Source organism: Equus quagga, chromosome 8 (assembly GCF_021613505.1).
Source record: "Equus quagga isolate Etosha38 chromosome 8, UCLA_HA_Equagga_1.0, whole genome shotgun sequence".
Taxonomy (NCBI): Eukaryota; Metazoa; Chordata; class Mammalia; order Perissodactyla; family Equidae; genus Equus; species Equus quagga.
The window spans coordinates 33013384-33037797 of NC_060274.1; the positions used below are offsets into that span (position 1 = coordinate 33013384).

Below are 24414 nucleotides of genomic sequence, written 5' to 3' on the forward strand. Positions count from 1 at the left end.
TGCACACGCCCACCCAGGACTGCTCCTTCCTCCTCCCCTGCATCCCCCACCCTCCCTGGGCTTCCAGAACAGAGAGGTGCCCTGGGAACACATGGCTTTACCTGATGAGGAGGAGCCGGTCCTTTTCAGACGGATGGTCATCCAGCCACTGGGAGAAACGTGCATGGGACCACTCTGCCCTCTGCAGGGTCAGACACAATGAGAGGAGAGAGTACACACAGTCTCCAAGGAATGGCAGCAAGTGCTGGCTCAAAAAGGACTCTCAGGGATTCCCCAGGGGACATCACCCCCAAGACCTGCCCGAGGGAAGGCGAGGTGGCCTTGGTTCACCCTCCTGACCCCCCAGCGGCCTTTTGGACTTGCTGATCGAAGGCGGGTCAGCAAAAACCTTCACGAATGTTGATTACTTGTGTCGCTATTATTTAAAGGGCTAATTTGGGACTCATCAGGTGACTTTCACACCGCTGAGAAAGCAGGGGCACTACTTTCCTTCCTTAATCATTAGCAGCCAAGACAGAAACCCACGACCTAAGAAGGTAAGAGAAGGCCATTCCTGGCCCCCAGTCAGCGAGTGGGGCCTCGTCTTCACAGATAACAGGGAGGAGACCCAAGAGGGCTCTGCCTTCACTTTATTACCTGGAAGGGGGACTTCAGCTCAGCGGGCGCTCTCGTGAACAGAAACTGAATGACGGTGCTGAAGGGAATCACGTCCCCCAGGGCTGGACTGCTGGCCACGTGCTCACTGGTCTGGAAGAGCAGCGGTCTACAGGACGAAAAAGCAGAAGTTACCTCCTGTTGTTCAACACTGCAGGAGGGGATCTGGTAGAAGAATCACAATGGCATCTTGGTAGAGTACGGTTGCGCAGCAGTCTAACAGCACAACGCAGAAGCATGAACAATAGTGTTCTCCCTAGACTGGCTGATTCTTAAGTACTTCTTGCCCCTTCCCCGGGCCGGCCCAGACGCACGCGTGCACACACTCACTCTCTCTCTCCCCGCCCGCCCCGCCCCCTCCATCCCTTCAGCTCCTTCCCTGACCCGCAGCTCACTGCCCTCTGGGTCTGACTTGCCTTCAAGGTGACTGACTTGCATCCCCTCCCAGAGCCCATCTGCTGAACAGGCTGAAGTGCAAGCACACAGTAAAGCCTTCAAGTAGTTGTAACTAATACATTCTGATCTTGGTCGAAACTCTCAGCTCTCATTTTAAGTAAACTCCTTCTTTGGGCTATAATCTAATGTGGGTAAATTCAAACATTTTCCACACAACTTTTCAGAGGGCAATTATGTTCTTGTAAACAGATACAAAATTATGACTTTGCTGAACATTCCACCAAAGATCTGTGCCGGCTTCCTGCTGACACCACACACCTGGTGTCACTGTCCACCCTTCCACAGGAGCATGCAGGCACACCTACCCGACTAGCAGTCACCCGTCACCCTGTCAAAAGGTGGCAAGAACAACTTGAAACATTTATTGACCCCTCCTTGGCTTTGGGCTCTGATGGACAAGAGCTGATCGCGGGCCAGGCTGCAGAGGCTGAATCTCAAGAGGTCAGAGGGCAGCATCTCCTGACAGCACAGCGATGACGGAGGTGTGTCACACAGCCTGTCTCCTGGGCTCTTGCTCCGCCTCATCTTAACTGCTCCCCCAGGGAGGAAGGCCTTCGCAACCAGAGAGACCAGCTGCTTCCTCACACCGCGCATAAGGTGTGATGTCAAGAGTCAGGAGCGCTCCCAACAGACAGCTGGATCTCAGTGAGTCCAGAGTACTGCTAGAAAGAACGTGTTCATATTTAACTATCCTAGAAGTAAAATCTATCTCTGGTAGAGATCTTTCTAATTCCAGTGTTTTATCAAGTAACATCATTCTGCAATTTATATTCTGTAGTTGCTGTGGAAACATTTCAGTTCATTTGTGTTGCCTATCACCAGACATCCGTAAACCTCCAAAGCAGGCACACCGTGACGAAGGCCTTCCCATGGCCGCGCTGGGAAGGTGGTCCATTGGCCTTGAGAACCTTCAAGGCCAGTCACCTGACAGTGTTCCACGCTGCAGAGCTGGAGGCAGAGTCAAGCACCTAGGCAGGAAACAACCCGCTGCTGAGGGAATCTGGGTCTTGTCTGTAGGCCTCCCTGTAAGGCCATCTGTGTGTGGGGACAGCTCTGTCTCCTTCTAGGTGAAAGCTCCTGCTGTAACAACAGCAGCAGCAACTGCTACCACATACGCACTTACTGTGTGTCAGGCACTGTTTAAGAGCTTTGCATATGTGAACTCATTTATTCCTGAAAAACAACCCTATGAGGGAGGTCCTAGTACAGCCCCATTTTACAGATAGGTCAACCGAGGGCTAGAGAGATCAAGTAAAAGCTAGAAAAGGACAGGGCAAGAATTCACACCCAGGCGGCCTGGCTCTTCATTTCGCCATGCAGCCTCTTTTAGGACATCAACTGCAGCAACTTCTCATCCTGTTCTTAGAACAGATGGACTTACTCTCAGTGAGAATCAAAGAGGCCTGGAGAAAGTATGATTCCAACTGTCAACAGCTCCTCTAGAAAGCCCGTCTGAGAAACTGTTCACAGGATACCATTTGAAGGCCACATAATTATTACCTCTTCGGGTACCCCAAATTCTCTGAGTCAAGGTGGACTGCCAGTCACCCACACACTTGAACCATATCTTCACAGTCTCCCTTGGAGCTACTTTCACCTGCATGGCCTTAGGTCCCTGAGGATGGCAAGTGGCGCTGTCTTCAAGGCCTCGCGAAGCTGACTGGGTTGGGATGGGCATGAGGCTGCACCCAGCTCCACTTCCCAGAGACTGGAGACCTCTCGTCCCAGCAGGGGGAGCTGTAACATCTCACAACCCAAGGTCCCTGAGAGCCGAGCACCTGGCATTCCCAGATAGCTCCCTGGAACCGCAAATCCAGCCTGAGGCTGAGCAGTCTGCTTGCTGTGCGCTGATGAGCCTGCTTCCATGTTTAAGCTGCCGCGGGGGAAGGGGCAGTGGGACGGGGACCCTCTACTGGGCCCCAGGCGCCACCGCAGGCCTAGCATGCCAGAAAGGCCACATGAGGGATGTGAGGGGACGGCAGTTCATGCCTTCACGTCTCTCCCTGCTGTCCCCAGTCCTGGGAGGTTTTCCCCTTCCCCAGCAAAGCCCACTCTTTGCCCAGGCCATGTGACACAGTAGGATTCATCCTGAACGTTCACGACACGCGGAGACCTAGGGGGTGAGTCCTGTATGACAGTCCTCGACTTACTGAAGAGCAGCTGGATGGAATCCTTTCTGCCTCTGCTACAGGCAGGTGACCATGGATTTTGGTCCCCTACCTCTCAGTGCTGTCTGCAGGAAGTCCCATGTGCAAGTGCTCCAGAAGGAAGAACTAAGACACACTGCACTTTCTCTTAGGAATTGATGTATTTCCTTCCTTCTGCAAATGAGAATTACACAGCTGATTCAGTTTCTCTTTGTTTTCCTTCCACAGATTCTTAACGCAAACTGCAACCGATCCAGGGCAGAAAGGGAAGGGCAGGGAGGAGGAGGGGCGGGGAGAGAGGAAGGGTCTGTGCCGTGCCGTGGCTAGCAGCCCGGCCCACACTAAGGCTGCTGGCCGAGAGGCCTGCGGAAGCCAGGCCTGCTAAGAACCAGCTCACTTTACAGTGGGGTCTTCTGGTCAATCCCCTGTCTCTTTGGAGCTCTGAGTCACAGCACTTATTTTTCTGCCAAGACCTCATCTTCCCCTCTAGCCACCGAGAGGGCCGCCGAAAGAACCGTGGAGAGCAACAGCGGACTGAGCCCACGTTATGCATCACTGACGGAATCACCCGTCACATGGAAAGCAGACATTTATCTCTGGGGCTCGTTTGAAGAGTCTGAAAGAACACAGCAGGAGAACTCCCTTCTCCTTGATTCCAGGGGGAATCTGAAACACCGGCAAGTGAAAAACTAAATCACCACCTGAGGTGACAGAAGGAACAAAAGGAAATTAATTAAGGTGTTATAAAACGCAGTTACCCTAAATATCATTCTTGGAGAAAAATACTTTAAATACGCAGCACTTCCAAGGTAAACTTTACAGCTAGCAGGTGGTCGTAACCAATCAAGTATTAGGTCCCCTTAGAAAACTCTGTATTTCCAGTGGGGGGTCTCCACATCAAGTGACTCGTGGCTGTACCACTGTCGGCCTTCTTTAGGCCGATTACCAAGAGAAGGCAGGCTAAAGTCCTGCTGTCCTTTGTCCACACCCAACAGCAGTGTGGCCCAGGCCATCTGCCACCCCCCCACTCCAAGCCTCCTTCTGCTGAGGGGCCTGGGAAGGCAGCAAGACCACTGAGGACGTACACTGAGATCTGGAGCCAGCAGAGAAATGAGGTGGTGGAACAGGACAGGTGGAGGGCCTTCTAAGGGAAGTGGGGGAGGCCTCGCGGAGAGTCTCAGAGAGGCCTGGATATCGTGGCAGGCGGGGCCATGTGCGTCCCAGGAGAGGACGAAGCAGGAGGTGAGGACTGGGGTGAGTCAGGGCTCAAAGCAGAGAGGTTAGAGGACATCCAGGCTCCTTAGAGTATAGACTGTCAATCCTGCAGATTGGGTCAGGAAAGAGGCAGGGGTTCAGGCAGACGTTCTCTAGAATAAAAGTGCACATTTGCCTGAGCGTTCCCGAGGCGTCTCCTGAAGCCCATATGCAGTAGGACCCAGTGAGAGCATCATCTCACAGCAGGAGGTCGCCTCCAAAGCGGAGAGGTGAGATTCCCTTTAAAACCTGCTGTTTTCACATATGCATTCAGATGCTGTGCTAGGACCAACCAGCGTGCAAACACTCAGGCCTTCTGAAGCAGGAGGTGAGTGCAGCTCACCTGAAACGTGCCTGAAACGCAGCCCTGCAACTCTCACCCAGCCTTGGACGCACAGCCCTGCATCTTGCCCTCTCTCAGCCTCGCCCGCTGCATGCAGGTCACACTGGACTCGCAAGGGTTGTTGTGAGGGCAAAATGAGAAATATCAGTAAAGCCGCTTGTCCACAAGCTTAGCAGAGAGAAGTGACCAGACACTGCCGGAATGAGAACAACAGTAAACTAAACCTTCATCCCTCCCGCTCACCAGGGTGCTCCTGGCCCTGCCAGAGCAGGCAGACGCCCAACCAGACCCGGCCTGGCCTGGCTGCCTCCAGGCTCGAGCGTGCAATCGGACACTGGAATGAAGAATCCAGAAACCTTAGGAAAGGGTTGTTTCAGGGGATGGGTTAAGGGCCCCAGCTTCACAAGCGGAAAGAAAGGACAGGACACATGTGGGGGTCTTTGTGCTAAAAGTGCTCACCATGGCAGCAGCAGAGACGGCAGCCAGAAATACCGAGCAGCAGGTGAGCACCGGCACAAATCCTGGACACAGACCCCCACCCCCCACTCCCACCGAAAACAGCTGACCGAACACCATACCCACATCACTGATGGTTTCCTTCTCCCTTGCCCCTCGTGCTCACTGCTTCATCCTAACAGACCCTGTCTCCTGACAGCTTTCATTAAACCCAGGGAAGCCTCCAGCAGAGCAGGCTGTGGACACGATTCAGGGACAAAGCCGCTCCCTCCAGAGCAAAGGTGTTGGACCTGGAAGGCAGGGTCCATGTCCCCAAGCTGGTGAAGGACATGTGGTCCATTTTCCGTCCTTTGCCTCACAAAGATCTGCATTGAGAATGTCAAAGGTCAGAGCTTTTGGGCCCCTGGCCAGGTGGAGCAAGGTGACCACCCCCACCACCATCTAGGGGACAATGCCATGCTGCAGAGGGATGGACAAGGATGGGGCCTGGCAGCTCTGACACGTGTCTCGTGTAGAAATACAAATCGGCCTGGGGCAAATCCCGAATGTCAGCAGCTTTCTGAGGCTGCATCCTGTCCTGGGTAAGAAAGGATGCCTGCTGCCGGGGAAACTCATGTAGACAGTAAAATGCAAATGCATTAAGAAGCCTACGGCTTCACGAACTAGTCCACTGATATTCCTGTCCACAAGACAGGGCCTGGCAGCAGGAGGCTGCGTGGGGGGAAGGAGCGCCTGCTAAGGCCCGTGTGTCTGTGTGTGTGCAGCGGCGGGGGGCGGGGGGGGGGGGGTCGGTGCCGCCCCTGGGTCTGGACTGGGAGCTCTCCGGCTGGCACTGGCACTTGCCCTTGCGAAGGGGCCCTTGCACTGGGCCCGCTGCCCTCTCCCGCAGCCACTGCCTCCACTTCAGCCTGAGGCCCGACCTGCTGGGTTTCGGTGGTTTGCCTGCCTGTTTTTCTTGCCCCCTCCCTTACTGTGTAATGTTTCGGTATATTTTCTGTTATTTTTTAGCTCCTTTGTTATTTTTAAATGGGGAAAACACTGCAAGAGGGATTTTAAAGTATTTATTGACCTTTCTAACTACAAAGGTAAAACAACCAAGGCAGAAAATTTGAAAAGTATAGAAAACCTCTAAAGAAAAATCACTAGTGACAATCCTACTATCCAAAGATAACATTTTGATGTTTATCCCTCTTGGCTTTTCCTCTCTCCACACACACATAATATTATTTAAAAAACAGTAGGGATCATATCACATATACTGTTTAGCAGCCTGTTTTTTCATTTCATGGTGTGTTAGGAAGTATTTTTTCACATTCTTGGATATTAACTAACAACATAAATTGCTAATGGCTGCACGTATTTGATCCCATGACTGTGGCATATTTTACTCAGCCACTCTCCTACTGACCACCATTCATCTGGCTCTGGTGTGATTCAGAACCCTTGGCGACGAGACTCCTGAACGAGAGCCATGCTCAATTATGTACTCGGCCCCTGATGAGGCCTCTTCCTGCCGCAGCCCACAGCACAGAGGGAAGATGAACAAGCATGGGTCCTCCACTGCGACTGCTCAGGACTGATTCTGGAGAAGAGACACATCTCTTCTGAGTTTCGGCAGGGAGAGAAATAGAGGGCCCAGAACTGGACTAGGGAAACAAAGACCACTCTGCACTCATCTCCTGCTCTCGGAGGGGACTCTAGGGTCCTCCACGCAGGCAGCCTTCCTAAGTCACTTCTCTTCATGTGACAACTGCAGGCAAGCTGGCAGGGCGAGGAGCTGTCCCCCAGCAATGTCGAGAGGCAGAGATGGTGGCACTGACATCTCTCTCCTCAAAGGATGGGACCTAAAACATTCTTTGCAGACTAGGGCCAGATTTGGACCCCAGAATATACTATGCTTTCATTTTATTTCCTGATCCAGTTAGTCCTAAAATTTCTATCAAATGGTTGTCCAAGTCTCATCAAACAACTGAGAGAGTGTGAGGATCGATTCAACAGATCTCCACAGACGTGATGTAACTGTAGGAATATATCGGTATGTATAAAACCCTGTTCGAATTTCTCACCGCATTCATGCCACAGAGAATGCTCCATAGGCTAGATAGAATTATCCTTATTACACAGGTGCCACGGCCTTGGGAGCTAAGGAGTCATCTGCAGGAGGAAGCTCAGGGGAACCAGAGTCCCAGGAGAAAAGGGCATAAATTTTTATATACGTAGAAAGGAACAAACTCTGCCCGTCACTAGAGCAGCTGAAGTTCAAGAATGAAGGGCCTGAGAGAAAGGCGAGAGACCGGAGGATGCAAAACACTGGTGGGTCATGGGACCAAGTTAGCGGGTTAGAATAATTGAACGAAGAAGTGTCAGGGAGCATCACATGAAGTGAGTAATCGCCATTCCTGGGCCCTCACGCAGGTGTGGGTGTGCATGTATATAGGTCTAAGTGAGTCTGCATGCAAGTGTGTGCTGGATTGCAATAGAAAATCTCTCTACTGCGAGTCATGGCCAAAGTTTGAAACCTTAGATTGTGCACTGCAACATGAGAGAAGCTACATATAAAAAATATAGGGTTTTAAGTTATAAATTGATCAATCATTAAGTTTTTACTCCAGAAATAGGTACTAGAAGGTGTCACCACTCAAACTTTAAATACTTCTTTAGGGATTTCTTTCTTATGTGAGAATTGGGAGGGTTGACAGAAAATTCTCATCTTAAATGACTTCAAACAGAATTGGTCTTATGTGAAACCCTCAGAACTTGTATCTCATACAGTGACACAAGTTTAAAAGCACTTGGATAACAGCTATCTTGCTCCACAAACAGGAAGATAAGCACTATCTTAATACCTACACATGCAGTGAACAGCTCAACATGAGAGCCAGGACTACCAAAAAGAAGAGTCTAAGCCTTATACCACAGACCCCAAGTCACAGCTCTCCATGCCTTTATATGCAATGCAGCTAGCTGGGTGAGGTCTTCCAGCACGCTAATGGTTCTCTTACTCAGGGCAGCATTTTCTCACCCAACTACGATTGCTGTGTTACCATCTTACTCAAAGTAAGTGACTTTAAAGGAGTTTTATCAAGTTATTTTTATGGTACAGAGAGATGACTGGTGGACTGGTAATCTCAGGACCTCTAAATCTTTCAACTTGACCATGTGTGTTAGTGCCAAACACTAAGGCTTCAAAAAAATATTTAAATACTTTTTAAAAGGTTGAGCTTATCCAAAAAACGTATCTGAAAATACTTGTGATCCCACTTTCAGTTTTTTGGAAACTCAACTTTGTATAGATGGGCATTTAAGAAAAATAATTCAGGCTCTGTGTTGACATTTAAAAACATCTTTGCAGGGGCTGGCCTGGTGGTGCAGCAGTTAATTCACAAGTTACCCTTTGGCAGCCCAGGGTTTGCCGCTTCGGATCCCAGGTGCAGACCTACGTACTGCTTGGCATGCCATGCTGTGGCAGGCGTCCCACATATAGAGTAGAGGGAGATGGGCACGGATGTTAGCTCAGGGCCAACGTTCTTCAGCAAAAAGAGGAGGATTGGTGGTGAATGATAGCTCAGGGCTAATCTTCCTCAAAAAAACGTTAAAAATTAAAAAAAGAAAAATCTTTGCCAAGGACAAATAGGCAAGGTAAAGCATAGGACTCTCTTTGGAATCAACAACTGGGGTTCTTCTATTTCAAGTGTTATTACACCTAAATTTTCTAATACTGAAAGCTTGGACGACATAAGAAAGCAAAGCGATCATTTAAAGGACATACTGCTTATTGATTACCCTAGGCTCCACTGCTGAGTCGGCTTTTAGAAAGCCACATGCCTGCACTCTCTTACCTCACCTACAAAGAAACTTTCAAAGACCATCATGCTCTTGGCTATTAGGGCTAGTTTATATCACGGCTTCCCGTCGGGTGTCCTGTGGTCACAAAATGGTTATAAGTATTGTGTTGATCCCCTCAGCCCTTGGGGCTGCTTATCTTTTTGAGTGTATACATTTTCTGTGTGCCATTTTGTGGAAAAGTTTGGGAAGTTCTGGTTTATTGAATAAACAGCCATATAAACAATATCGTCTTAGCTTGTAAAATCTGCTATAAAAGACACCAGTCATTAAGCTATTCAGTGGTTCCTTAAAATCTGAATTGGTAAAAGGCCTATCTAAGCATTCAGCACTTAAAAGGATTGTCCCATTAAATGGTGTATTCTCAGATCATGAGTTTGAATTAACTCAGTGTTTTCTTTTTGAACTGGTTTCTAGGAAGCTCAATCCTAAATTCTGTGCTCAACTGCATTAGCCATCTCTAGCCCAAATTATCTACTACATTTACAGTCATTCCCTGCATTTCATCACTAAACTCAGTTCTTTTAATATCTATTCAATAGTTTTGTTAGAAATGTAACCTATGACCTTTTTAGGAGTGGACTGAAAATGACAAATGAACAAATGAAAATTTCAGATAAAGATATCTATATAATTATGAATTTCCTGGTATTACGACCCAATATATTTTTCTAAGAATGGAGAGCAACAAAAATCCCCCTAAAAAGAACATAATAAAGTTTTCCAGCTCCATCTTGTGAAGTGTAACTCAAAAGTTACACACACACACACACACACACACACACACTTACTCGTCCTTACATATAATTCTATATGGGTTTCTGATTTGAAGAATAATTTTTAAGATAAACCACAAAAAAGTGCCAATGGTTGAATACTGGCAGCTTCACACAGTTCAACACGGACAGGAGGAAAGGATTTATCTGCTAGTAGGATATGGACACAGAACACTGATAACAGAAGTGTGTCTCACCTGAATGACCTCAGCATTCGATAGGACTTTCCTAAATCAGATACTCTTCTGCAGAATGGACCCACAGCCAACTCCATCTGAAATATTAAAAGACACTCCAGAGTTTTTGATGTCAGAATCCTAAGGTAAACTGGGGACATATGTGGATCACACAAAGTTGTAGCTTGTAGTAAACTTAATTTTATCTGGACTGTGAGGCAAGTTTTGAAAGTTAATTAAATTTATTAAAAGGCAACAACTTAGATAACTTTTGCATTTATATACTAAAGGGGCATAAGATGAGAGAATTCCTTCAATAAGATAGAAAAACATTTTTTGTTATTTAAGAGGAGGAAGCTTAGATCTTTTCTTCATTGAAAAATCAGAAAAAGGAAGGTTTTTAAGACTGACTCTGTGCCTATACTTTAAGTAGGTATCACAAGCCTCTTTTTTGTTTTTTGCTGAGGAAGATTAGCCCTGAGCTAACACCTGTACCAATCTTCCTCTATTGTGTATGTGGGTCACCGCCACAGCATGGCTGACGAGTAGTGTAGGTCTGCGTCCAGGATCCAAACCTGTGACCCTGGGCTACCGAAGTGGAGTGTGTCGAACTCAACCACTATGCTATGAGGCTGGCCCCCACAAGCCCTTTTATATTAAATATAAATGATGACAGCTTTTACCCAACTGGCCCAAGTGATTAAAAGCACTGACTCTGCAGGTGGTACATCTGTGTTAGAATCCCAAATCTACAGTGACTAGTTGTGTGGTCCTGGACTTGATCTCCAGGTTCCCAGGTTCCTCATCTGTCAAATGGAGATAATAATACCTACTTCATAGAATGATGCAGATAAAATAGATAATTTCACAAAGCACCATGTGCATGGCATATAATAAGTGCTCATTAAATGTTGGCAACTATTATCAGTATTTTTAAACTTCTCCCCCTTTTAAATAATTAGTAAATTAATTTGCTTCCTGACTCAAGAATTTACCAACTATTGGTTTTACTTCTCTTTATTTTCCTCCTTTGACTGGAATTTTTTTTTTTTTTTTTTTTTTGGAGGAAGCGGCCCTGAGCTAACATCTGCGCCAATCTTCCTCTATTTTATATGGGACACTGCCAAGGCATGGCTTGACGAGTGGTGCCAGGTCCGCCCCTGGGATCTGAACCTGGGAACCCCAGGCCACTGAAATGGAGTGCATGAAATTAACCACTGGGCCGGGCCCAGACTGGAAATTTTTTTTTGTCACTAATCAGAGTTTTAGACTATCTGTTCTTTATCTACCAAGTGCAAATGTAAACTTTTTGAATATGTGGCACTCAGATGATAAACCATTTCTCCAGTCTTGCTATGACCAAGACCCTGGTAAAGAACAGCTTAGAAAATGGCTAAGGCTGCTCCCTGGTAATGCAGCATCTTTCTTCAAGAAAAACACCTGAAAGGAAAGTGGGGCTTCTGTCCTGCTGGCCATTCTTCTGAAAAACTGCTCAGCTCTCTTGTCACTGGAAGACCGTGGAGATCTAAACGATCACTCATCTGAGACAGATTTCCGACCCTATTAGCTGCCACACACCAAGCTGGACATGGGCATGAGAAGATGAACTAGACGGGCATGCCCTCAAGGAGCCCTCTCGAATTTAGTGAGGAAGGGGTATATAGTTACTTAAGCAATGTAATTATTATTCCACAAAATCAAACAGATATATACACATAATGAGTACAAAGCAGGATGACAAGTGCGTTATCAAAGGCGCAAACTGCATGTCGGGAGAGCTGAGGGCAGCTTCCCGGAGGTGGTCTTGAGGATGGCTAGTGGCCAGGTGGCTCTCTCTCTTAACATATAGAAGATGCAGAGCATACCTTGTAGTCCTAAAGGGAAACCTCACATGGTTGGAAAACTCTCTAAAATACAGAAGAATAAGTAAATGAAGAGGAAAATCTAAGGAAAAAAAGGCAGAATCCTTGCCAACAATGCAAAACAGAGCAGCTTTGAGCCTGTGTTCTCAACTCAAGACAGCGGGTGACAGCCTGTTCCTTGGAACCTGTTTACTTTATTCAGTCGATGGGACTTCCTGGTTTCCTTCAGAATGGCATTTACTTTACACTGAGCACAAAGTAAAAATGTGATTATTGGGGCCAGCCTGGTCGCATGGTGGTTGGGTTCATGTGCTCTGCTTTGGCGGCCAGGGGTTTGTGGGTTCAGATCCTGGGCGTGGACCTACACACCACTCATCAAGCCATGCTGTGGCGGCATGCCACATGCAAAGTGGAGAAAGACTGGCACAGATGTTAGCTCAGGGCCAATCTTCCTCCCTCACCAAAAAAAAAAAAAGTGTTTATCATGTGTCCCTGATTTGGTAATTCCAATCATATAACTAACTGTGTGTGTGTGTGTATGTATATATATGATGGTTTCTTAAACACCAAAATTATGTGAACTATTTTTCATGAAATGTTTTTGTCAATTTTTTTTCAATTACCCTAGTGGGCTTCACCATCTTACAAGATTAAACCAACCGACCTTTGCCTCAGCACTTAAGCAGGATTGAATGTTAAAACAAATCACTGGCTGGGAACAAAATTACACTAGAGAGAATATGATCTCGGATGGCTCTGTAATCTATGAGGATGCAGGAGATGTCTATGCGATAGGACAATTTCAAAACTGTTAAATGTTTGAAATAAATTTCTCATCCGTAAAGGACCTCTAGGCTATTGAAAACTATTTTCTTCTGCCAGAATTCCATTAAACAATAAAGGCCACGTTTCCAAAGGGCAGGAGTGTTCCTTTTAGAGGAGGTGACTCTGCAATTAGCTGTGGACACAAAAATGGCAAGTGCAGCCGCCCCTCCAGCTCTCCTGTGTGGAGGGAAGCAGCGGTCAGCTGCAGGCATGCGAGCTAATTACAGGGCTGCTCCGTCCCCACACAGACATTTGGTCAACCACAGGGCATCTCTGGACACTCCTAGGGCACTCCTGCCCTGACACCATTTGGCAGAAAAGGCACTAGGAATCAGAATCTTGATTATTTTGCTTTCTTTTCTAAATCAAGATTTTCAGACAAAAAGCAAAATAGATTTAAATGTGTATTTAAAGGGCACCAGGAGACATATAAATAGAAACTGGCAGGAGTACCACTGAATAAATAATTTAATGCCAACCTCCAAAGCCATCCTCTCCCTCGGGAGAACTGCAGGGCAGAGGGGACCGTGTGCTCTGAGGGCAGCGTGGACAAGTCCGCAGAGACTGAACCAGCAGAGCCCAGCGGCCTCGGACAAGCTTAGTGCTTGAGAACTGCCGTGTGAGCAGTGTGGACACAGAGACATGTGGTCACGGCAGGGAATTAATTACCTGTGGGAAACCACCTCATGCCCATGACCTGATTCCTAAGGGGGCGCCATGTTGGGTACTTCCCTCGCCACGAACCCTCCAGATGGCATCCTGCAACTGCTTTCTCTTTTCCTGGGCAACGGGGCCAGTGCGGAGAAGTTAGGATTCCCACAGAAATCTTTACAATATATCATTATCTGTCTTTGCAACTGGACTTCATGCCAAATAATCAGCATTCTCAAACCGACTCTATTGGTCTCTCCCTGAGCTCTTTCTCTTTCTGTAATTTATGCCAGAAGAGCCAGCACTCTTATCACAAGAACTCTTCAAACCCAGAGAGGATCTGTGTGTTCTTCATTCCGAAGCCTCAAAGGCTTTGTTTAATTTTGAATACAAATTGATAGAACTTTCATTAATGAGGCAGTCAAAAGGCTTTCTAGTCCCCGCTTGACGCCTGTCATGAATACAAATGTCAGGGTAATGTATCTAAGTGTTTTGACTCACCCCAGAAATACACTTCCAGCCAAGTATGACCCTGAAAGCTGAGGTCCAACATCACATAATTGCAGTTGTGGCAAGAAACTACATCAAATGAAACAAAAAACCCAAATTCGCTTTAATTTTTTAAAATACGGGGGGAATGACAGAACAGCTGGATAATATTTGTCAAAGCTACTGTCACAAATATGATTAACTAGAATAGTGCTTCCACCTGTCTTTCCTGTGCTCACAACACACGGGACCCACAGGACCGGGGAACCATCTGCAAGGTGAGTGGCAGGATGTTCTGAAACTGGGACACAGTGTCCGAGAGTGAACAAAGGACTCGGCACCACACAGACTGCAGGAACCGGTGTCAGCGCAGGGCTGGAAAACACACTCCCAACACTGAGTCAACGCTGTATTTAAGAAATGGAAACAGAGGATGCCATGGAGTGTAAGTCAGCAATAGTGACTGAGTTTCATTTCTCTTAAGGGGAGGGACCTAGGTGGGGAAAAGGTTTGGTGTATTGGGCAACAGGACTCAAGCAAGAAGGCACGCTCAGTAAAATGCCGCACAACACAGCTTTAGTCAGGCTCAAGAGCGAGCCTCCCCGGGTGTCCTGCATTTGGGGCAGGCGCTAGCCACGGCCGGCCAGGGCTAAGGACGATGCTTTCCATCTTTCAGGACGCATAAGGGAGCATATCATTACAACAGAAAACAAGACCAGAAAGCCTTTTTCCTGCAGCACTCTCACTTTGGCCATCTCCTGCTCGCTGCCACTCTAATTGGACTTGAAGTGCTGCCCCCAGGAAAGTGACTCAAGAACCAGCTGGAGCAGAATGCAAATAAACGGGGGGGGGAGGGAGCCCAGAGAGAGAGAGGCCTGGAGAAGAAGAGCAAAATGGAGGAGGAAAGGGGAGAGAAGAACAGACAGCCATTTGGTATACGTATAGCTCACAATGTTTTTAACAAGTAAGACCAGGTCTCGGTACATCACTGTTTTCATTTCAATAAGCAGCCTGTAACCTCAGGAAGGGACAAGTAAGACACTGTTTGTCTATAAATCTCTTTACCCTGAAGTTAACCTGTAACAACAAAGCCACAGGTACAGGTGCCTGAGAAGGAAGTTGACAAAAATGGGAAAGCTAAAAGGAGCACATTAATGGTAACAATTAATTTCTATTTTCATGCTGAGGCTACTAAAGGCTTTTTACTATAGTCTGTTGGTCTCAAGCATATAATTTGGGGATGAAAATGACTAATTCTAGACCAATTAATATGCAAAGAGCCTGGCTCTTGAAATATGAGGCTGTGGACCCGTCCTCTTCTGTAACTCTATAGGTACTGCCCCCTGCCACAAGCAGTCGCCACATCTTTTCCCTGGGGTGGGAACACTCCACCCAGACTGGCTGCCAGACACACACAGGAATAAATGGGGATATTAAAATTTGTCTTTATAGGCAGGGAGGATCTGGCACATCACTATGAATAATTCATGTGAATAACTATTGAGACTAGTAAAGCTAACAGATTTGAAGGGCTTAAAAAACGAGTTCCCCTTTGACATGATAGTAAACATGAATTATCTGTTTCTGAATCTTTTAATGAAAGGCTACGTTTAAGTTGTTTCTTCTTTGATACTATTGAAAGGCTTCTTAAAAATCTCTCTAAAGGACAAAGAAAAAAACCTTTCTATAAGAGCAGATTACAGTTCTGCTATTTTAATGTCATTCTACCTCAGCCACATCAGATAAGCTCGGAAATATTTCAAGGCTGGCACACACAAGGAAAGGACTCTATTTAATAGAGGGAGACAAATAATCAGACTCTGTATCTACCTGGTCCTCTGTGCATCTCAATGAATCAGAACACAGTCCTGGAATGCTGAGCTGGCCTCTAGAGGATTATGGACGTGTGAGAGTTCTTTCTCTTTATACAACAACACAAAGTCCCTTTATACTGTTTGAAGGATAAATTTACTGCTTACATTATTTTCCAGCAAGGTTAATCAATGGTTCTTATCAACACTGACCTGGTGGGATAGCAAAATAGTGAGAAAGCCTCATATTATATAAATATGGGAAATGCTGCTTTACTGTAGAATGAGCTACTCTACCTTAATCTTGAAATATCAAAGATGAGTGATGATTCTTTTGTTAACACAAAGACAAAAATATCTGGTATGAAAGTATCTTTAAATTCCTTCCTTTGTTATCAATTAGGTTTAAATGAACTTATTTTTCTTCATGCTTCAACTCTTTAAAGACACTGAAGAATACAGACTTAGTCTTTTATTTCATAGATAATATTGAGGCTGAAACATCTTCCTCTTTGTAGCTATGCATCAATTTACCTGTGCAAAATCAGCAGCAAGTCGCATTTTCCCACTTTCACCAAGAGGTCTTATGAGACTGGCATTGCGGATAAAAAGTTCGATTGCTCTTTGGGCAATAGCTTCAGTATTGTCAAAGACAAAATCCAAGCACTCGAAGTGTTTAAAGTAGTCACTCATAACTCTGGCAATGAAACCTTGCAGCTCCTTCATGTACAGAGAACAAGGAACATCAGGCTTTCCTGAGGTGGTCAATGACCTGCAAAAGAAAGAAACAGCCAATGCACTAAAAGACACTATTTCTCTGCCCTCTGCCTGCTCCTTCAATTCTAAGCAACTTTTTCCCTTAATGGTAGAAAAGGCATCGTTTATTTTTGCTAAGAGTTAAAGGGCATAACAAACAATGTTTCAATTATATTCTAAAGACTGTTATAAGACGCTAGGAAGATTACTGAAGGCATCTTAGAATTCATTTATCAAAAGATTATTAAGAATGAAATAGCCAAAGGATGAGCCGTACAAATGCCCTATGCATTCTGACCTCTCACGGTCTCTCCCAGCCTTACAACTCTCTCCATCCACTCACATGTCCTGCCTGGTTAGTGAATAAGTCAATAATGGACCCTGAAATAGCATTTTACACTTGGTAATGGCAGAAAATGCTGCCTTCTCCAAACAAATTTTTGGCAAAGATGTCTCTGCTCTTGTGCTATTTAATCTGATCCGTGCAAGAGCAGAATTCTGACTGTGGAAGTGGTTATGTAACAACACACATGGCGAGCAATTTTTTCCTCCCAGATGATGAGGTTTGGAAAGGCTTTAATTTGGATCAACAGATGATGCCAGCTGATGCTCCATGAAATACTATTTATAATTTTTGAATGTTTATAATTGCTCTTTAAGGAATATATTAAAAGAACGTGAAATATTTATAGGAAAGAAGAGTTATACCAAAATTAGAAATCACCTGATATTAATTAGCTAGCCAATGCAATCATCAGCTACATAATTTCAAAAAATAAGTTAAACGTTTCCATGTTCTGGGAATGACGCAGAGAAATTGGTGATGGTCTGGAGCAGCACAACAGACATGGTTCAAACGCCTAAAGCAAGAGAATGAGGTGAACTTACTTATTTTCAAATACAGCCATAGTTATTGTAAGTAGGATGCTAACCAAAGGTGTTCCATTTCCAGAAGCAGATAGAAATAGAGAAAGTAGGCTCCTGTTCCAGCAGGGAGAGAGTTTGCTGGGTGTGAGAAGGCTGTCCTAACTGGGAAGGCTGTTGAGGGGGCACGGTGGACACCTGCAGTCTGCAGGATCACGGTGTGGTGCGCTGCTTGCTGCAGTCTGCAGGCATAGCCAAAGTGACGCGACCTCCATGAGGGGTTTGGTTTTGCCAGAGTCAGACCATTGCATGATCTATCTTTATTTAGGTTTCATCAATCCAAAAGGCTAGGTTGCAAAAAAAAAAAAAAGGGACCAATCTCTTTCATATTATGCTTTATCAAAAGCACTGTTAGCATCTTGAAACTACTCTGGAGGATTGTTTCAGGAATTTTAATCTGGTCAGCTGAGATGATTTCCTTGAGGATTAGAAAATAACACAGTAAAACAAATTCCATAAGCAAGTGTTGGTATAAGTAAAATAAAATGATTAGACCAAAACTTTGAAATATGTATTATCAATTCTCCGTGTGGATTAGAAGCTTGATTTAAATTTACTAGAATACAAAACTTGCTTGGCAACTGCTAAAGCTCAGTTTTCCAAATTATGCTAAAGCTTTTACTAAGAAGTTCTCAATTGATACAGTGTGGTAGTAAATTGTGCAGAAATTTAAGGATCTTTGTAATGAGGGCCTGAATACACAAGATGAAGATAGAAAGACTTAACAAATGCACACTTGAGAAGCGGGAGATGTTCCTCTTGCCGTCGCCAACTTTTTGGTGTGCGTGCCTACTCTCCCCTCGTCAGAGGTGCCCATCTATCACTTCGAGGATCTAGGGTCCTCCTACTTTCACTGTCTTCTCTCTCTCATTGAGAGCTGTAATTGGACATGAGTCATTTTACATTAAATAAAAGAATTTCAATCGATGTACTATGTCAGTCAAACATTTACATTTTAAGCTTCATCTAATTTGGAAAAAAACACACTGGTGCTATTAAATACATTTTAAATACCAGGAATCATGTTGAGGAATATTTTTTCAATAGCGGAGGATTCTGCAACCACACTACATGTAAGCCTGGCCTAGAAGGTAAGCCTGCTTTGCTCTTTTTACCCAGAACAGGTGGAGAGCACTCAGAAAGCAGGGGTTCACTATTATGAGTTCATGTATGACCCTGGGTTTTTTAAATTTTTTTTGTTTGTTTTTTTATTATAAAAGTGATTCCTACTTCCTGCACAGTCTAATCCAACTTCACCTTATATTTCACATAAGCCGTATGTACATGAAATGGCATGACAGAGTTACCAATAACGAGGTTCTAGAACGTGAAAAAAGCACCGTCAGGGGAGCAGTGCAACACTGTTCCACACGCCTGTCCTGCCACGTCAGTCGAATCTCAAATGACTGCTGTATGGAGAGTGCTGAAATGGAGCCATCAAAGGCCACTTGGGGAAAAAAACTAAGGACATTAGACAGCTCAAAAAAATGCTTCATACTCATGGCAGAGAGTATTAAATGACTGATCTGGCTCACCAGTATTTAACCAAACTAGTAATGACATACCTATTTGGGAAACTAACTTTTAATGTCTAACGTGTCATCTGTAGGCACGAGTCCTGGCTCACCAACACACTTACTGAAGTGAGTATCTGACCATTCCTATATAATAAGCCTTCAAAAATTACCTCATTTTTGCTTCTTTTTCAGAGGCATTGATGATTGGTCTAACTGGGACATTTCAGATCACTTTTGAACAAAATTCATTTCCTCCCAAATACTGGTAACCAGCAGTTTTATATTCCTATCGCCAAATATTATAGCATTTTATGTAGAATTCACATTACCCTTATGTGCTTCACACCATTATTAAAAATAGAGATTGACCCTTTTACCCTCCAAAAGATACCTTATAAATGAAAAGATAAATGATTTGAAAAATTGAAGGACAGTATATAAATGACACAATTTTTCTACAAACAGCTAGACTAGTGGCCGAAAATTTAATAAAGTAGATATTCTCTTAAATAACACAAACATAAAGAGAAACAGGGCAGTTCAAAAACAGTAACTAACTATGAACTAGGAATATAAAACATATATCTACATATCAATATTTGAATGTTTAGCTCTAGAGTGTGGTTAAGTTTAAAAAAAATTATACTAAGCATGTGCAAATAACTATTCCAAATTCTTCACAGATAGTTTTCTAATATACTGAGTCAAAACCATTTTACCCTATTTAAAAAGATTTCAGTAACCACTGGGTTAGGAATTATGCTTCTTACTCTCAAGATGCATATGCTGTGGATATGCAGTACGCGTGCATATGAAACAGCTATGGAATAAGACTAAAGTGTTTCTGGCTAGGTGTGACATGACCAGATGAGATTGCCACAGAGCTCTGAGAATGGAAAATCATTCTTGGAGGGGCTTGGCTTGAGCAGGAGCTTGCCCTCTGAGCCAGAGCGGGATGTGGACTGGCACAGTGGCACAGGCAGGACACTGTACACAGGAATATCATGCCTACGCCAGAGGCTCGAGTGCAGCGTATTTGGGAGAAGTAAGGAAAAGGCTAAGATTGGAAAGGGAAGATGGTACAAACTACCAAAAGCCCCGCAGTGCCCAGCTGCAGCCCAAAGACATCCGTGATTCTACGTTTCAACGACAGGAGAGAGAGATGAAAACAAGAAGTGCAGCATTTCAATCCGCTGATGGTGCTCCCAACGGATAAAGCAGGATCAGGTGGGAGGCCGACCGGTCACAAGAGGAACAAGGAGGCTTAGGGGATAAGGACGGAGGTGGGAATGAAAAACAAATGCATTAAAGGCTAGTGAAAATTCTGACCCAGAGAAATCTTCTTGATGCATGGTGATGATTATGGCCTCTATAGCATCTCCCACCGAAGTCAGCAAGGGCTGCACAGCATTTCCCATAAGAACGTGGATGGTCTGAAAAGAAGAGAAAAGGAAGGAGACGCAAAATTAAAGACAACCAACGCAAAGAAAGCTGAGATGTGAGAAGGATTTGACTAAAAGTTTTCATACCATGTCAAATTCAGATTGTACAGTTTAACCATAATAACTCAACACCAAGTCTGCTCCTCTAACTGCCATCAGCAACAATTTTTAAAGCTTAAAATATGTGGAACAAGGCACTTAATGATTTCAACTCCCCCACTCCTCTCAGATTTTCAAAAAGTTTAATGGTTAAATGAGCTCCTGGAGAAAGGAGAAGAGAGTAGTGCCACTTAGGAAGTAAAAATCAAATAACACATTTTTTAAAGTTTCTGAAAGGAGTGAGGCAAGACCAAAAGTAATTTTTCAAAACTGGAATGACATCATATGCTTTTAACCAGAGTGAACTGATAAATATACTGGTGATGGTTCCAGAGCAGAACTGTCAGGCATTTCATGAATTAGGTTTCTATTTTGAGTTCCAGAGCAGTGAGTCTCAACTAGGGGCAATTTTGCTCCCCAGAAGGCATCTGCAATGTTTGGAGACATTTTTGATTGTCACAACTGGGGTGGGCAAGGGGTTTGCTACTAGCATCTAGCGAACAGAGGACAGAGATGCTGCTAAACATCCTGCAATGCAGAGGACAGTCCCCACAACAAAGAACTCCCAGCCTAAGATGTCAACAGTGCTAAGGCTGAAAAACTCTTCTACAGCGAGGTATAATCATCAGTTAGGTTATGTAAGACCCTAGGCCTCAGTCACAGGATTTTAGTGTGAAAATATTGACTGGGCCTCAGTCAACACTCAAAGTCTAAAATTTAAGTATATCATATGTTTCAATGATGATTATTTATAATGAAGATGATGGCTATGGCTCATACAAATGATTGAAATCAAAGAGAAAAGGTTAAGTAGGACCCTTATTGTAACCAGAGGACCAGGAACAGAAATTGCCACCCCAAAATATACCTCTTTGGCATAAGAATTATTTTAGGCTGACTATTTTTTAGAAATAGCAGACACAGGAAAAGCTCTGAAAACCTAGTAGAAGTTACCCATTTATAAGGGAAATTTACAATTATAAGAGAAATCAGCATTTCTAAGGGTGCCTTCCTCTCCGTGCCAGGAGAAGATGACTCAGTGTCTAGAAATTCCTATCAAGAGAGAAGGCAATGACTCAAACCTACATAAGAGCCTGACCCTTGTTCACTGTGCTGACCTCATGTTGACAACAGAACGTTAAAGCTACTTTTCAGGAGTGGGAGCCGGCCAGGAGCATGTGCAGAAGAGAAAATTCTGATCCGCCAATCGAAACTCATCCTGCCAGTGCTTCTGCATACCAGCCTGCCTGCCCTGATCCCTTAAACCTCACCCCATGCCCTGGATTGGGAGACAGAGTTGAGGGCCTTCCTTCGGTCTCCTTACCAATTGACTGCATACCAGCGTACCACAGTACAGCTTCTGTGTGCTTTGGGTGGACAGAGGCCCTGCTGGGTAACATTATTCATTAAATTCCTAAATGCCATCTCTAGCCCTTGATCTCAGGTGAAAATAAACACACTGCCTACAGGATTGAGAGTGTGTGCATGTGTCTGCATGTATACACAAAGTCTGCCCTCAGGGAGCTCACAGTCTTGTGACAATAGATAACGAGTTCCCCTGAGATAAGTGCTCTACAGAGTGCTATGGGATCATGGGAAAGGCCTCCAACTTACACTGAGGGGATGCGAAAAACAAAAAGTGTTGCTTGAACATGGAAACAATCCAAGTGCCCATCAACCGATGATTGGATAAAGAAGATGTGGTACATATTTACAATGGAATACTACTCAGCTGAAAAAAGACAAATTCATCCCATTTGCAATAACATGGAAGGACCTGGAGGGAATTATGCTAAGCAAAATAAGCCAGACTGAGAAAGACAAACAGCAGATGGTTTCACTCATATGTGGAATATGAACATACACATGGACAAAGAAAACAGTTCAGTGGTTACCAGGGGAAGAGGTTGGGGGGTGGGCACATGGGGTGAAGGGGAGCACGTATGTGGTCACAGGCAAGAAATCACGTACAACTGAAATCTCACATCGATGTAAACTATTATGAACTCAATTAAAAACAAAAAAGTGTTGCCTGAACTAAATTTCAAAGGACAGGTGAGAAGCAAGTGAGGAGGGTGGGGCTGGGAGAGCTGGCGTTCAAGGCTCAGGGGCCTGGGAAAGCTGACGATTTGGGGAACTGCAAGGCACTCAATACAGACAGAGCGTGAGGCGCCTGCCTATGCAGACGAGAGAGGCAGCAGATACACTCCGCATATGCTGCTAAGGAGCTGGGGCTCTATCCTGAAGGGACTGTGAAACCAACGATGGGTTTTAAGCAATGAAAAAAACGTGGCTAAAAGATTTGAACTGGGGAAAATCCTGTTAGGTAGTAGACTGGATTAGACTAAAGGCAGGAGGGCACAGCAGTAGCACAGCTGCAAAATGGTGAGTGCCTGACTCAAATCAGAGCAGGGACAGAAATGAGAAGATGAGACACCTTTAAAGGAGAACAGCAGGACTTGGAAATCTGATTTGAGAAACATGGAGTGGAAAGATTGAAGGGACACTTAGATTTGGTGCTATTATTAACTGTGTAAATGCGAAGCAGGGGACAGAGAGAGAAAATGAAGAGGTCAGTTTTGGACATGAGTTTGAAGGGCCTATGAGAAATCCACATGGGCTATTCAGTAGGTACTGAGATCTTCACATTTGTCGTTCCTGGCACATTTTGACCAGATTTGGCAGTCTTGGCTTTTAAGAGGGGCGATGAAGCCGAAAGAGTGAATGAGATCCCAGAGGAAGGTCTGTAGAGTAAGGCCAAGTGCCATTTTAAGGCCGTGAAGAAGAAGAGGAGCCCTTGAAGGATTGAGACGGGTAAGAGCGTTTATCTAGCACACGTCATGTGCTGGGTGCTGTGTTATGTGCTTCATGTAGAATGCCACTTAAAACTCAATTATTCCTTCCTCTAATAATTAGTAAAATCTCTGACTTGTTGATGGGGAATCTAGAGTAATTTATAGATGGGGAAACTAAAGTCGAGTTTGGGAGACTGTCCAAAGTCAAAAGTGAACAAGGGGAAGCGCTGGGATTTTCTAGGTGTATCTGACTTTGAGGAGCTTTGGGTTATACTTTGCCATTGGACAGAGAAGTAGTAAGAGACCTTAGAGCATGGTGGAAATAAACAGATGAGAAAGGTTTTAAGAAGAAAGGGGAGGATGTTTTATTTGGACACTTATCGCTTGACAAAGGATATCCAGACAGCATCTCAGGACGTCTGAGACACCCACGCGACTATACATCAGAAGGCGGATGGACTTTCCTCCGGGAGGATGTGGAAATAGGTGAAAACTCTCCGACCCCGACGGGCAGCCTAGTACCCGCAAGCGGCTTTCTTCCAACGGACGCCCCCAGAGGATCCACACACATCTAGGGCAGGAGCGAGAACACAACAGAGGAGCGACGGTGGAAACAGGTGACCAGAACCCTACCTAAACCCCCTGCAATTACTCCTAAACGCAGAGGGAAACTTTGGAGTTGCACACCTGAGCCCGTGGGGAGAGTCTCTCCCCGCCATTGGCGGGGAGACCCAGCCTGGTGCTCGGGGCGCCCGGAGGGTCCCAGAGAGAGACACGGAGGGCACGGAGATCTCCCAGCTGCCGTTGCCCGCCCCGTGGGTCTAGGGATTGCCGGAGATCTCGGAGAGGACCGGGGCCGGGGGAATTTTCAAAGGCCGGTTCTGCGACCCGGAGGGGAAGCGCCGGAGCTCCGCCAGGCAGCAGACAAAACTCTCTGTCTGCCGTTAGCAGAGGGGCCACGCTGAGCATTCACGGCTCTGGGAGAGGCCCGGAGAGAATCCCAGAGGGCAGGGCGACCCCCAGCTGCCGTTGCCCGCCCCATGGGGCTAGGGATTGCCAGAGATCTCGGAGAGGACCGGGGCGGGGGGAACTTTCAAAGGCCGGTTCTGCGACCCGGAGGGGAAGCGCCGGAGCTCCG

General features: G+C 45.4%; 1 protein-coding gene across 1 annotated transcript in view; it reads right to left on the bottom strand.

Moving 5' to 3' along the window:
* Positions 1 to 24414, bottom strand: part of COG5 (component of oligomeric golgi complex 5) — a 336800-nt gene that overhangs the window by 7758 nt on the left and 304628 nt on the right. Inside the window, exons 17-21 of the mRNA XM_046670005.1 lie at positions 20270 to 20373; positions 16278 to 16515; positions 10127 to 10203; positions 637 to 763; positions 102 to 181 (exon numbers count right to left, since the gene is read on the bottom strand). Of these exons, the coding sequence (XP_046525961.1) occupies positions 102 to 181; positions 637 to 763; positions 10127 to 10203; positions 16278 to 16515; positions 20270 to 20373 (626 nt within the window). The remainder of the gene's footprint in view (positions 1 to 101; positions 182 to 636; positions 764 to 10126; positions 10204 to 16277; positions 16516 to 20269; positions 20374 to 24414) is intronic.